This window comes from Thamnophis elegans, chromosome Z, assembly GCF_009769535.1.
Source record: "Thamnophis elegans isolate rThaEle1 chromosome Z, rThaEle1.pri, whole genome shotgun sequence".
In the NCBI taxonomy this organism is placed as follows: domain Eukaryota; kingdom Metazoa; phylum Chordata; class Lepidosauria; order Squamata; family Colubridae; genus Thamnophis; species Thamnophis elegans.
The window spans coordinates 116,257,001-116,269,960 of record NC_045558.1 but is presented as its reverse complement, the minus strand read 5'-3'; the positions used below and the strand labels follow the sequence as shown (position 1 = coordinate 116,269,960).

Here is a 12,960-nt window from a genome sequence, read left to right as displayed (position 1 = left end):
GCTTATATTTAATACAAGTGCTTATTAAAAGCTAGAAATAGCATAGCAGGCACTGTCTTAGAAGACACATCTTCTTTTCTTCTTTCAAATAGAGGGAATAAAAACTGATTTATCATCAAATACAATAAATATTTGTATTTATTTGTTGCAGTTGTTATTTAATCGTTGATAAGGCCTAATCACATCTTTTTCTTCCTTCTCCTCCATCCCGATCAAAGTTGTTTTGCATTGGATAATTTGGTCTGTAGCAACGGGATATATGATTATTTGCCTTGGCTCTGTTTTTTGCTTTCTAAGGCTCCGGCAAGGTACGTATCTTTACATTCAGAAGCTTAATGAGAGAAACGTATGGACAAATATTTTCTGTAATTTATTAAAACTAATAGTTTAATACAGGTAGACAATTGAGCCAAACGTTCTCTTGCTATGTGAGACATTTGTTAACTGAGTTTTGCCCCATTTTATGACCTTTCTTGCCACAATTTTTAAGTGAATCAATGCAGTTGTTAAATTAGTAATATGGTTTGTAAGTGAGTCTGGCTTCCCCATTGATTTTGCTTATCAGAAAATCACAAAAGGGGATCACAAGATCTCCGGACATTGCAACTGTCATAAGTATGCGTCAGTTGATAACATCTGAATTTTGACCATGTGACTATGGGGATATTGTCATGGTTGTACGTGTGGAAAACAGCCATAACTCACTTTTTAAAGGGATGTTGTAACTTCAAATATTAAATGAACTATTTTAAATCGAGGACTACCTGTAGATTAAATCTAATCCTTTCAATACAAATAGTGACAATATTTCTTCCCATTTGGTAAAAGGGAATCCTTGATTTACGACCACAATTGGGGCCAGAATTTTCATTTTTAAGCAAAGCAGTTGTTAAGTCAATCCCAATTTTACAGACTTTTTTGCCACAATATTAAGTGCAGTTGTTAAGCGAATCTATTGCTATTAAGTAAATCCAGCTTGCCCCCATTGATTTTGCTTGCCCGGAGCAAGCCGAGACAGTTGCAACTGATGATCACATGATCTCGCTACAATCAATGCAAATTTATGCTAGTTACCAAGTGCCTGGATTTTGATCACATGACCTTGGGGACACTGCAATGGTCAGAAGTGCAAGGACTCAAGTCATAAGTCACTTTTTTTTCAGTGCCATTGTAACTTCAAATAGTTGCTGAACAAACCTTGGTTGTAAGTCAAGGATTTACCTGTATTACTTTTAAAGCTTAAATGGCTTGAGAAAATGTCTCTATGGGTCCTCCTTTGAGATTAATCCTTTGCAATGTTTGACAGGAAGCTAGGTTGATTCCATAGAGCCTTTCATTATTTGGGAGTAACTCTCTAGCAAACTGAGGGACCCCAATAGGCCTTTTGGCTGTTGACTTTAACTGCTGTTTTAATTTTTTTTTTTTTTTTTAAATATCCTGAGCTCTAGTTCTGATGTTTTATGGCAGAAGGTCACAAAAGGGGATCACGTGACCTTGGGACACAGCAACTGTCATAAATATGAATCAGTCGGCAAGTATCTGAACTTTGTTCAAGTGACCATAGGGATGCTGCAACGGTCATAAGTGTGAAAAAATGGTCATACATCACTTTTTACATTGCCAGTGTAACTTTGGACGGTCACTAAATGAACCGTTAGAAGTCGAGGACTACCTGTATTTGAAATGATCCCTGTCAACTTTTCTTGTTTCAGTCAACCGAGCTCGCAGGCAACAGAAGAAGTTGATAAGTCATAACAGGAGGTAAGTATTCAGAATATAACAGAGGGCCAAAAAATAGTGGGAATTGTGCACTGAATTTAGAAAACTATGTACAAGAGAAGATTGTGGACTCTACAAGATAGGCCCGGCAAAAGGAAAACAGGAGACAATAGACAAGAAAAATGAAGGAATGTGGCATGCAGGGAAAAAAAATCAAATGTGTTTAGCAGATTAAAATTTGTAGCCTGGCAGAAGAAGGAAATGATTAAACACATGCCCAGATATGTTGTTGTGTCAATTAAATTAAGACCCTCGGTTTAAGTTAGATTAAATTCAGTCCTTGGCATGTTCATCCCCTCTTTCTTGAAATGTCATGCTCATAGCATGATACTCGAGCTCAAGTCTGATCCTCAACCCGGAATCAGATATGCGTCCCTCTGCCCCATATCAGTCTTCCCCAATCTGGTTGCATCCAATTTTTTGAGGAAACAGTTGCCAGAAATAGTTCTTCTTTGATTACGTGTCCAGCCCATTTACAAAAATTAGTCTATAACTATTAATGGAGATTCCTTAACTTTATAAATCCCATTGATACAATAAGATATTTTTAGGTTCTGAATTAAATGGTTTTAATGAGGCTGGGAAGAACAGTATCTCGGTTGATACTGTGTGTTTCTCAACTCCATACTGCATATAGGAACCAGGGGTGGGTTTCAAAAAATTTTGGAACCTCTTCTGTAGGTGTGGCCTGCTTTCCAGGTCCACTGGTGGAACCTCTTCTAACCGGTTCGGTAGATTTGACGAACCGGTTCTACCGAATAGGTGCGAACTGGTAGGAACCCACCTCTGATAGGAACCCAATAAGGACCCCAGATATTTTCCCTGACCTTCTCCCCTAATGGCCCAAGTGCCATCAGCTAAAGTATTCTAGAGGACTATTTGAAGCTTTGGAGTAACAATCACAGTTGTCCTCCCCAAAAAGACTCACACTGTTGAGCATCTGATGTCCTTCACATTTGTGCCCCAACAAAGCAATTTGTGTTCAACTCAATCTTGATGTCATTCATATTTTATGTCTCTCATTTCCAGAAGATACTTTTATGCCAAACGGAACAAAAGATCTATTTCCAATAGGATTATGGTATCTGCAGGAAATGATGATGGTGAGTTAATTAAGACCTTTCTCCATTCACAAAATTCTTCCTCAAGATTATGCTAATGTACATTTTCCACTACTTTAATTTGCGGAAAAGTATGCTAGTGAAAGTTGCTTTAGGAATGCAGCACACCAGTGTTTGTCCGTATAGATTTAATGCAAGAAAAATTAAGGAAAGCAATTGCCAGATCTTCTGGTTCCAACCAAGCATGTTCTATGGTAGGAAAATCGTCTCTCTAACATGGCTTGGGTTGGAGTTGAAGAGAAGAGAAGATTTGACATGTCGCAAAATGTGCTCTGGTTTCATTTACTATGTTGTATGGTACCCAAAACCCTTTGGGGCATAAATTTAGCCCTATTCTGAATTAGTGTTGTTGGAAAATGAGTAAAGGCTTAGAGCAGCGATGGTGAACTTTTTTTGGCTTCCGTACCATAAGTGGGGGGAGCGCAGGAGGTCATGCATGGGTGTGCCGCACCCATAATGCAATGTGCAACCCTCCCTCCCCCAGCACGCATGCCTGCATGACAGGTGCGACCCCCCATTTTTTGCATGCTTTTTTCACCCTCCCCAGGCGCCAGAGGCTTTATAGGGGAGGGCGAAAACAGCCTCCCTCCCGGAGGCCCCCCCAGAGACCCTCTGGAGGCTTCAGGAGTTTCCCTGAAGCTTCTGGAGCACAAAAAATCAGCCTTATGTGCAAACCGGAAGTTTGGAAACGGACTTCCGGTTTGCTCGTAGGGCCGGTTTAAGCCCTCCAGAGCCAGGGCCTCGCGTGCCCTGACAAATGGCTCCACATGCCACCTGTGGCACATGTGCCATAGGTTCGCCATCCCAGGCTTAGAGACTAAAACATGTGAAGAACAATTGCAACATTGGGTTTGGCTAGTCTAGAGAATAGGACTGGGGTGGGGTGGGGCGTGATAGCAGTATTCCAGTATTTGAGAAGTTGCCACAAAGAGCAGGGGGGGGTCAACGTATTCACCAAAGCACCAGAAACAGAACAAGAAACAATGTATGGAAACTAATCAAGGAGAGAACCAACCTGGAACGAAGGAGAAACTTCCTAAGAGTGGGGACAATTAACCAGTGGAACAGCTTGCCTTCAGAAGTTGTAGGTGCTTCATCACTGGGTGTTTTTAAGAAAAGACTGGACAGTCAACTGTCTAAAATGGTATAGAGTCTCCTGCTTGAGCAGTGGTTTGGATTAGAAGACCTCCAAAGCCCCTTCTCTGTTCTTCCATTGATTGATTGATTGGTTGGTTGGTTGATCAAAGTTTCTCTGTTCTAGAACAGTGTTAAGCTCATAAGAAACTTGAAACACCCAATTATGGGGAAGTTTGCAAGCTGAAATGAGAAAGAATTTTCTATTGCACCAAGTAACGGTCCTCTTAAAAATGCCAGCTCTATTTATCCTTGGCAAAAATGATATTTTGGGAAGGAAAACTCTTTGGCTACCAACAAGAGTAGGTTCAGAAGGAAATTGTATTGGATGGAACAGATTGAAATGCTAAACTCCCCCCTCCCACATCATATTTGTATTTCTCTCTGTGTGTGTTTGTGCACACATGCATGTATGCACACAAGCGGTCTTTCCACACATTGAAGTAGTTTTCTTGATGCCAGATTGAAAATTTGAAACTGACACAATCTTGCAGTCAAGCTCCCCAGGCCTTTGCTTTTGAAGCTGATGGTACTCTTACCGCAGACTCCTGAATGCATAGCTGCTTTCACTGCTTTATTTTCCTTGAAGGAAGGAAAGCAAGGAGAAATGGCTTCATAGCAGGCCCTTTGTGGAAAATGAGCCCTGGAAACCGAATTGTTCTGTTCCTCTTAGTTTCCTTGTTCTGTTCCTCTTAATCCCATGAAGCAATCACTCCATGAATGTTGAATGTTGAATGTTGATTTTATTTATATGCTGCCCTTTCCCCCCGAAGGGGACTCAGGGCGGCTCACAACTCAACCAGGGAAGGGGGATACAAACAAAAAATTAAAAACAATACAAAACAATGCATAATTAAAAACACACAACAGTCATACCAATTCGAGACGGGGGCAACAGTTCTTTAGCCCCAGGCCTGTCGGAACAGCCAGGTTTTAAGGGCTTTGTGGAAGGCCTGGAGGGTGGTGAGGGTTTGAATCTCCACGGGGAGTTCGTTCCAGAGGGTCGGAGCAGCCACAGAGAAGGCTCTCCTACGGGTAGTCGCCAGTCGACACTGGCCGGCAGATGGAATTCGGAGGAGGCCTAATCTGTGGGATCTAATCGGTCTAGTGGAGGTAATTGGCAGCAGGCGGTCTCTCAAGTACCCAGGTCCAATACCATGAAGGGCTTTATAAGTGACGACTAGCACCTTGAAGCGTATCCGGAGACCATGCAGTCAGGGAACTGACCGCAGCGACTTATGGGTTTTTAACTGGGAAGTATTGGCCCCAAAGTAGTCCCACCCCGCCTCTTTCTTCCCTCTTTGCTTCATGTGTAGACAGAACACATGTTCTTCTTGCTCAGTTAGAATAGGGACTGGAAGCGCAGTGAGCAATTCTTTAACCTAGTAGACTTTTCTGCCATCACAGGTTATGTAGAACAGAACAGAACACTTTATTTGGCCAAGTGTGGAGTTTGTCTCCAGTACAGAAGCTCTCAGTGAACACACAAAGTAACACAAAAACAACACAACATTTGACTGTTGCTGGGTTTGAAAGCACCCTGCATCAACAGTTACATCATGAGTGAGGCAGCCTAGCAGCAGGAGCATTTATTCTTCAGGAGATGAAGACATAGACTAATAGGGTTGGAAAGGACCTTGGAGGTGTTCTAGTCCAATCCTCGGCTCAAGCAGGAGACCCTAATACCATGCCAGACAAATGGCTCTCCAATCTCTTCTTTAAAATCTCCAATGAGGGAGCACTCACAACTTCTAGCGGCAAGCTGTTCCATTGATTAATTGTTCTCACTCTCGGGAAATTTCTCCTTAGTTGTAGGTTGGCTCTCTCTTTAATGAGCTTCCACTCCTTACCCATATTTTTCCCAGTATAAGACGCACCTTTTTCCCTCAAAAAAGAGGGTGAAAATCTGGGTGCATCTTATACACTGCATACAACATTTTTGGCCTCCTAAAACCCTGCCCTCTTTGCAAAAATGGCAGTGCATAGCCTTTAGGAGGCTTTCAGAGTTCTCCTGGGGGCTGGGGAGGGCAACAATGAGTGAAAAATGGGCCATTTTTTTCCTTCCCAGCCCTCAGGAAAACTTCATAAGCTTCCTAAACGCTATGCATGCCCCCCCCTTTTTTTTTACAAAAAACGGGCCCATTTTCACAAAAAACGGGCCGTTTTTAGGAGGTCTGCAGAGTGCAAAAACTTTTTTTTAAAATTTGCCTCTTCAAAATCTTGGTGCGTCTTATACTCTGAAAAATACGGTACTTCTTGTCCTGCCCCCAAGTGCTTTGGGGGATAGGTTGACCCCCTCTTCTTTGTGAGGGCAATATAATAAGGGCACTGCCTTTGTATAAGTTCTGGAACATTCTCATAGACAAAACCAGAACATTTTCCTCATGAGCAGAAGTTATTTTCTATGAATATTTGGCTAGATCTTTCAGGCTGCTGCAGTGGCATGCAGGATTAATATAGTGTGAAGCAAATGCCACATCTTGTAACATTTTGAAAGATTACAGTTTTCTTAATGGCACAAGAAGGTGCATCTTCAAATGATTATGCACCATGTATCTTTATTTGTCTTTAAAACATTCTCCTTTGGAAGAGATATTTTGATGCAATGTGCTTCTTGTCTCTTAAGTCACAGAGCAAATTGATGCCTATGAAAACATGCCACCAGATATGGGTGCACAACGTGGCCAAAGGTTACTGCAGAAAGGAAAAATCTTGCCCAATACCCTCATCATGGAAGGTAGGTACAGATAGGCAGATCATAGAATTAGGTATTGTGTATATAATTTGTAAGAGGGGAAGTATCAATAATAAAAATAGCATAAAGAGCAAAGACTGATTATGACTGAAGTAATGTTACAGTAATAGAACATAATATTATATGATCAAGTAAGGTAACATTATAAACATTGCACTTTCTTTCTCTCTTTTTTCCTTTTCTTCTTATAACTCTGTAATCCCTTGATTTGGGGTTCGGGCGACTGGTGGAGCTCAGAATTTATTGGCCAGCTGCCCTTCCTGACACCTATGCAGAGTTTGCATAGAGATATTTTCTCTTTGCACCCTGAGAGACATCACACTTTATTCTACATCCTATGAATTGCTTTTAAAGATCTGACTTTGAATTGCTACTGGTTTAATTTTGGTTTAATTTCTGAGGGTGTGAAGCCAATGATGCAAAACACAGAAGGGGAATCTTCAGCTCAAGACTTCTGAAAAGTAAATGTTTTCAAATGTTAATGCAGGTTTTTATACAGCCCAATCCACCAAAGGCCTGTAATGAACAAGACTGTAATTTATGATGTTTAAACAGGTTCTAAATGTTCCTAGGCATTTATTTATAACTTTTCCTGTTATTGTAAAGCAACATCACAGTCACAGTCACCTGTGACTAGTAATGCTTTCTTAAATGAAGGCAGGATGCACACACACACACAAAACCAGCACAGGAAATGGGTGAAGCTGTTTAAAGACTGAACCAAAGTGGGCCTCCACCTTTCAACGTGAGGCACCTGCCTTTGCCATTCATAACAACAAACAAAACTCTGAAAACACCAGAAATGTTGGTGCAAATTTCTCACAGAATGTTTGATACTGTATTCCTCAGAATTATGGAGTTCTTCAAGAACTTGATGAAGTTCTATAAGAGACTAATGGCAAAAAAAAAAGTTTACAGACCACATTGTTCTCATCATGACACATTAAAAAAAATTAAGCTGGCCATTTTGTGGATCCTTCTCCATCTTCTTCTCCTCTTCCTGGTTTGGCAGCTTCACAAGGTTTAAAACCCTCTTATAATCACTAAAAGCAATAGCAAGTGTGGCAGTAGCACAGAATACATTGTGCCACCAGTAGTGTTAATGGCATGCTTTGTGCAACAGGCTGGTTCAACTAGGCAGCCTTTTGACACAAGCAACACAGATGAGGGTAGAAGAAGTAAATAACTTCAACTCTTCCTCTTTTTGCATGATAGACAAGAGTTATTTCATTATGAGTGGTTTACAACATCTTCTAGAGTTGACCAATCATTGTGCCAAGCTAGCAGGGGCTGTTTCATTTTCAGGAGCTTCCATGCCTGCCTGCTTTCAGATAAGCTGTTTAAAAAAAAAAAAAAAAAATCATATAGAACAATGTTTCTCTACCTTGACAACTTAAGGGTGTGGAATGCAACTCCCAGAATTGAATGCCATCTGGGAATCTGGGAGTTGAAATCCACACATTTTAAAGTTGCCACGGTAGAGAAACACTCATAAAGAATGGTTCTTTAAAATAAAAGTGCATTTAACAAAGTAAGCTTTTCTTATTTTACTTCAAAGTGGTGTAAACCAATAGGCAAAAAACAGGTAAAATCAGATGCGATCACAATGGCTTGCTTAACAACTGCAATGAACTTAACAACGAACTTTCCAGTCCCTATTGTGGTCACAAATCAAGGACTACCTGTAGTATCATGCAGTCCATCCTTAATGTAGGAGGCCAGTGACTTAAAAAGAGGATTCTCAACCATAGTAATCATGACCCACTATATTATTTACTGAATCAACTAGTGTGAATGCTCCCCATGAAGAGAGCCAAATACCGTAATAAATACAGAAATAATAAAACTATTTGTGATTGACAGATTTGCCAGACAGCTCTCCCACTTTTGCCTTTGTCCCCCGCTATGTCCAAGCTTCATGGGTGTTCCCTTGCAAGTTGCTTGAGACTATCCAGGGGGACATGACTTGAGGTCTGAGAATCCATGCCTTATGTCAATCAATCAGAATAGAGCTGGAAGGGACCTTTGAGGTCTTCTAGTCCAATCCCATGCTCAAGCAGGAGACCCTATACCACTTCAGACAATGACAGTCCAGTCTCTTCTTTAAAAACTCCCATGATGAAGCACCCACAACTTCTGAAGGCAAGCCGTTCCATTGATTAAATGTCCCACACTATTACCAAGTTTCTCCTTAATTCCAGATTGCTTCTTTCCTTGATTAGTTTCCATTGTTTTTTGTTCTCCCTCCTGGTGCTTTGGAAAATAGGTTGAGCCCCTCCTCTTTGAAGCAACCTCTCAAATACTGGAATACTACTATCATGTCCCCCCTAGTCTTTCTTGTCTCTAGACTAGGTAAATCCAAATCCTGCAAATGTTTTTCATATATTTTAGTCTTTAGGCCTTTAATCGTCTTATTTGTTCTTCTCTGCACTCTTTCCAAACTCTCAACATCTTTTTTGTAATGTGATGAAAACTGGATGCCGTATTCCAGGAGCGGCCTTACTAAGGCTTTATATATAGTACTAATACGTCTTGTGATTTTGATTGTTTGACGTCAATCAGGCAATTTTCTGATGATTTTCTGATGTTAATCAGAAAAGCTAGTCCAAAAATTGCACCTAACTGTTTCTTCCTTTTCTTTCCATCAGATGAAGAAGAATATGAATGTCCTGATAGTGAGACTGAGCTGAAGTCAGATGGTAAAATGGGTCAAGTGGGGGGGAGGAGCAGCATGAGGTGGGAAAGGAATTTATAGGACAATAGTTAGCTCTCAAGCCTTAGACACAGGTAGACTATCAAATGTCAACTAACAGCTTAATCTCTTAACTGAAAAAATTACCCTCTTGAAATACATAGGGTTGGATGTGGGGAAGGTTTGGATTGGTTGGAATCACTTGCTGTGGTCAACATTATATGTTCTTTCTTTGGGGCAATGCACAAATGAGTTAATGAATAAACCATTATTTACTTTATATTAAGAAATTCCATGAAATCTTACCTTGCTGTGAACTTATTGATTGCAGTTATAGTTGGCACCAATTGACCTGGTAAACCTTAATCAAGTGGTGCAGTGTTCTGAGAAATTGAACATATTGTTAAGATATAATATATACAGCTATAGGTAAAACCAGAAAACAAAGGAAGCCACAGCTCTTGACCGAGCTTTAATTTGGGCAACTAGTAGCATCATAGTAGAATGTGGAAGAGAAAAATAATAGTGAAAGTGAGAAAAATGTGGGCGGGGCAAAATGGCAGCTGCTTCTGAGTTGCTACCATGCGACTCAGCGACAAATTGCTTTATTTTGTTGCTTTTACAAAGTCTTCATAGTGCTGTGGACAGCTTCTGAAAGCTACACAAAACTTCTGAAAGCTGCAGAAAGCTTCTGCAGCACTTGAAGACTGCATTAAGGCAGCAAAAATGAGGGTCCAAAAATGAGCAAAATGGAGCCATCTGCTCCATGGCTGCCATCTGCTCCATGGCTGCCATCTTATCCCACTGCCTCAACTTGAGGTCCAGGAATTGTCAAAAGGTAAATGTGGGGTAACTATGGGCATGTCGGGAGGAAGCCCAAGCACTATGGAGTCCAGGCAGGGCAGGATGAATCTGGCCCTTTGTTCTGCCTCGATTTATCTTCCCAATAAACAATCGAGTCGGAAGATCATTTAAAACCTGGAGAACCTGGAAACCCACTTTACATTCCTTTTCATAGTTAACACAACAAAGCAAAATAAAAGAGGAAAGTTGGTTGGATAGGATAAGAGTAATCCTTCCTTGCACAGTAAATCAATTATAAAGCCTATTTGAAGTTAGATAACCTGATCCCCAGTTACACTCCTTCTGTAAATTATCTGATCAGTTTAGGAATGTTAAAAACTATCTAATCAATCTGTACAACCATAAGATGAAGGTTTTCCTACATTCCAGTTTGTCACGAGCCTGAACATCATTTTCCAAAAGAAAATAAGTAAAATTAAAATAGAAAGCATCTATGTTACTTAGCAAGTTACAGAATCCATGTCACGTGCCTCTCAAAATCCATGTCATGTGCCCCTCAGGAGAGAGGCAGTGGGGTATTGCAGCATTCCTGTGGTCAGTCATAAGGGCGAATGACCACAGAGTGGTGCGGTGATCATAACTTTGAAATGGGGTCATAATGTAGGGGTTTTTTTGGGGGGGGGGATTTGTCCTCAATTCAAACTGTCATATTTTAAGGACTACTTGTAATCTTTTAAATCTTGTTTGGTTTTGCTTCAGATGATGAAAACTATGAAAATACTCAAGAAGAAGTGAAACCGGGAGTTGTAGTTTTGAATGGTAAACTAATTTATCTTACAAGCTTTGCTTTCTTAATGTAAGTTCTCATCAGATTGCTTCATTGATTTCCTACATTTTGTGAAGGAAGCTGATGAACTTCTCAGGGCAATTGCAGACAGTTTTGAAAAGTTAAGATGCAGGCCATCTTAGGGTGCAGATCAGGGGTCAGTTCCTGCCAGTTCTAACCTCTTCTATAGAAGAGGTTCCACAAATCCACAGTGCCGTTTAGAACCGGTTCCAGCTCCCTCCCGCCGCCCATCCGAACATTATCACGATGAAGAGCGAGAGGAGGAATTCTGGGAGTTGAAGTCCACAAGTCTTAAAGCTGTCCAATTTGAACATCCCTGGGGGTTTTTTTCTAAAGGGTTAGGGGTGCAAGGGTCTTGTAACTTGACAGCTTTAAGACTTGCACCCTTCAATGCCAGAGTTCCTGAGCCAACATCACTGGAGGAGGAATTCTGGGAGTTGAAGTCCACAAGACTTAAAACAGTCAAGTTTGAGCACCCCTGGGGTTTTTTTTCCTAAAGGGTTAGGGGTGCAAGGGTCTTGTAACTTGACAGCTTTAAGACTTGCATGCTTCAAATGCCAGAGCTTCTGAGCCAACATTTTGGTTGCTAAGCAAGAGCGTTGTTAAGTGAGTGTCACCACATTTTACAAGTTGGCCACACCCACCCAGTCACATGGTGGCAAGCCACTCCCACCTAGTCACATGGCTGGCTAGCCACTCCCACCCAATCACATGGTCAGCAAGCCCCTCCCACAAAGCAGGCCATACCTACAGAAGAGGTTCTAAACATTTTTGAAACCCACCAATGGTGCAGATGTCCTTCTTGGTTTGTTTGACCATCTTGTACACATCCCCTCTGGACCCTCATTTTTCAGCAGCTCTTTGAATGAGTAATGTTACCTGGGGAGGAGCAAAACCCTATTGGATTTATGGGCAGAAAACTATAACTTTTAAGGGTAGCTGGAAAATAAATACTGAAGGAGAATATTAAACATTCACTTGTGTGTGTATGAAAGAGGGGATTCTGAATTTTGTACAGGTAGTCCTCAACATACAATCATTTGTTACTGACTACTCAAGGTTGCAATGGCAGTGAAAAAAGTGACTTACAACTGGTCCTCACACATATGACTTTTGCAGCATCCCCACAGTCATACGATCAAAATTTGGGCGGTTGGCAACCAGCATGTATTTATGATGGTTGCAGTGATTCTAGGTCCGTGATGACGAACCTATAGCATGCGTACCAGAGGTGACATGCAGAGCCCTCTTCGTGGACACATGTGCCATTGCCAGCTGCTTTTCTGGTTTCCAATATGCTTGTGCCTGCTGGCCAGCTGACCTTTGTGCATGTTGGAGTCCCAGAAACCCAAAAACCAGCTGGCCGGTGTGCATGTGACATGGTCTTTGGGTTTCTGGGGCTCCAGCATGTGCGAATACCAGCTGGCCAGGACCCATGCGCATGCACGTTCCGGTTTGGACACTTGGTGCCAAAAAGTTTCGCCATCACTGCTCTAGGTCATGTGATCACCATGTGTGACCTTCCCAAATGGCTTATGACAAGCAAATTCAACAGAAGGAAGCCAGAATTCGCTCAACAATCACACAATTCACTTAACAATTGGAGCCAAAATTGTAAAGTTGGATTGTTGTCCCCAGTTCAGATCTGAGCCTGATGCCGAAGCCAATGAAGCCATGAGACATGCATGTTTTGTTTCCTTTTACTGAAGCGCATCCACAAAAGGGCCCCAACCAGCAAAATGCCAGGACCCAAAACAAAGGATTAAGAAAGGCTTATACAATTTCACCAAAGCAGAAAGGCGGGAGATATCAAACAAATCATCTAATA

At 41.4% G+C, this 12,960-nt stretch overlaps 1 protein-coding gene across 1 annotated transcript in view; it reads left to right on the top strand.

Moving 5' to 3' along the window:
- CD19 (CD19 molecule) overlaps positions 1 to 12,960 on the top strand; it is a 31,713-nt gene that overhangs the window by 5,982 nt on the left and 12,771 nt on the right. The window contains exons 5-10 of the mRNA XM_032234617.1: positions 219 to 308; positions 1,713 to 1,761; positions 2,809 to 2,882; positions 6,661 to 6,771; positions 9,438 to 9,488; positions 11,045 to 11,104. Of these exons, the coding sequence (XP_032090508.1) occupies positions 219 to 308; positions 1,713 to 1,761; positions 2,809 to 2,882; positions 6,661 to 6,771; positions 9,438 to 9,488; positions 11,045 to 11,104 (435 nt within the window). The remainder of the gene's footprint in view (positions 1 to 218; positions 309 to 1,712; positions 1,762 to 2,808; positions 2,883 to 6,660; positions 6,772 to 9,437; positions 9,489 to 11,044; positions 11,105 to 12,960) is intronic.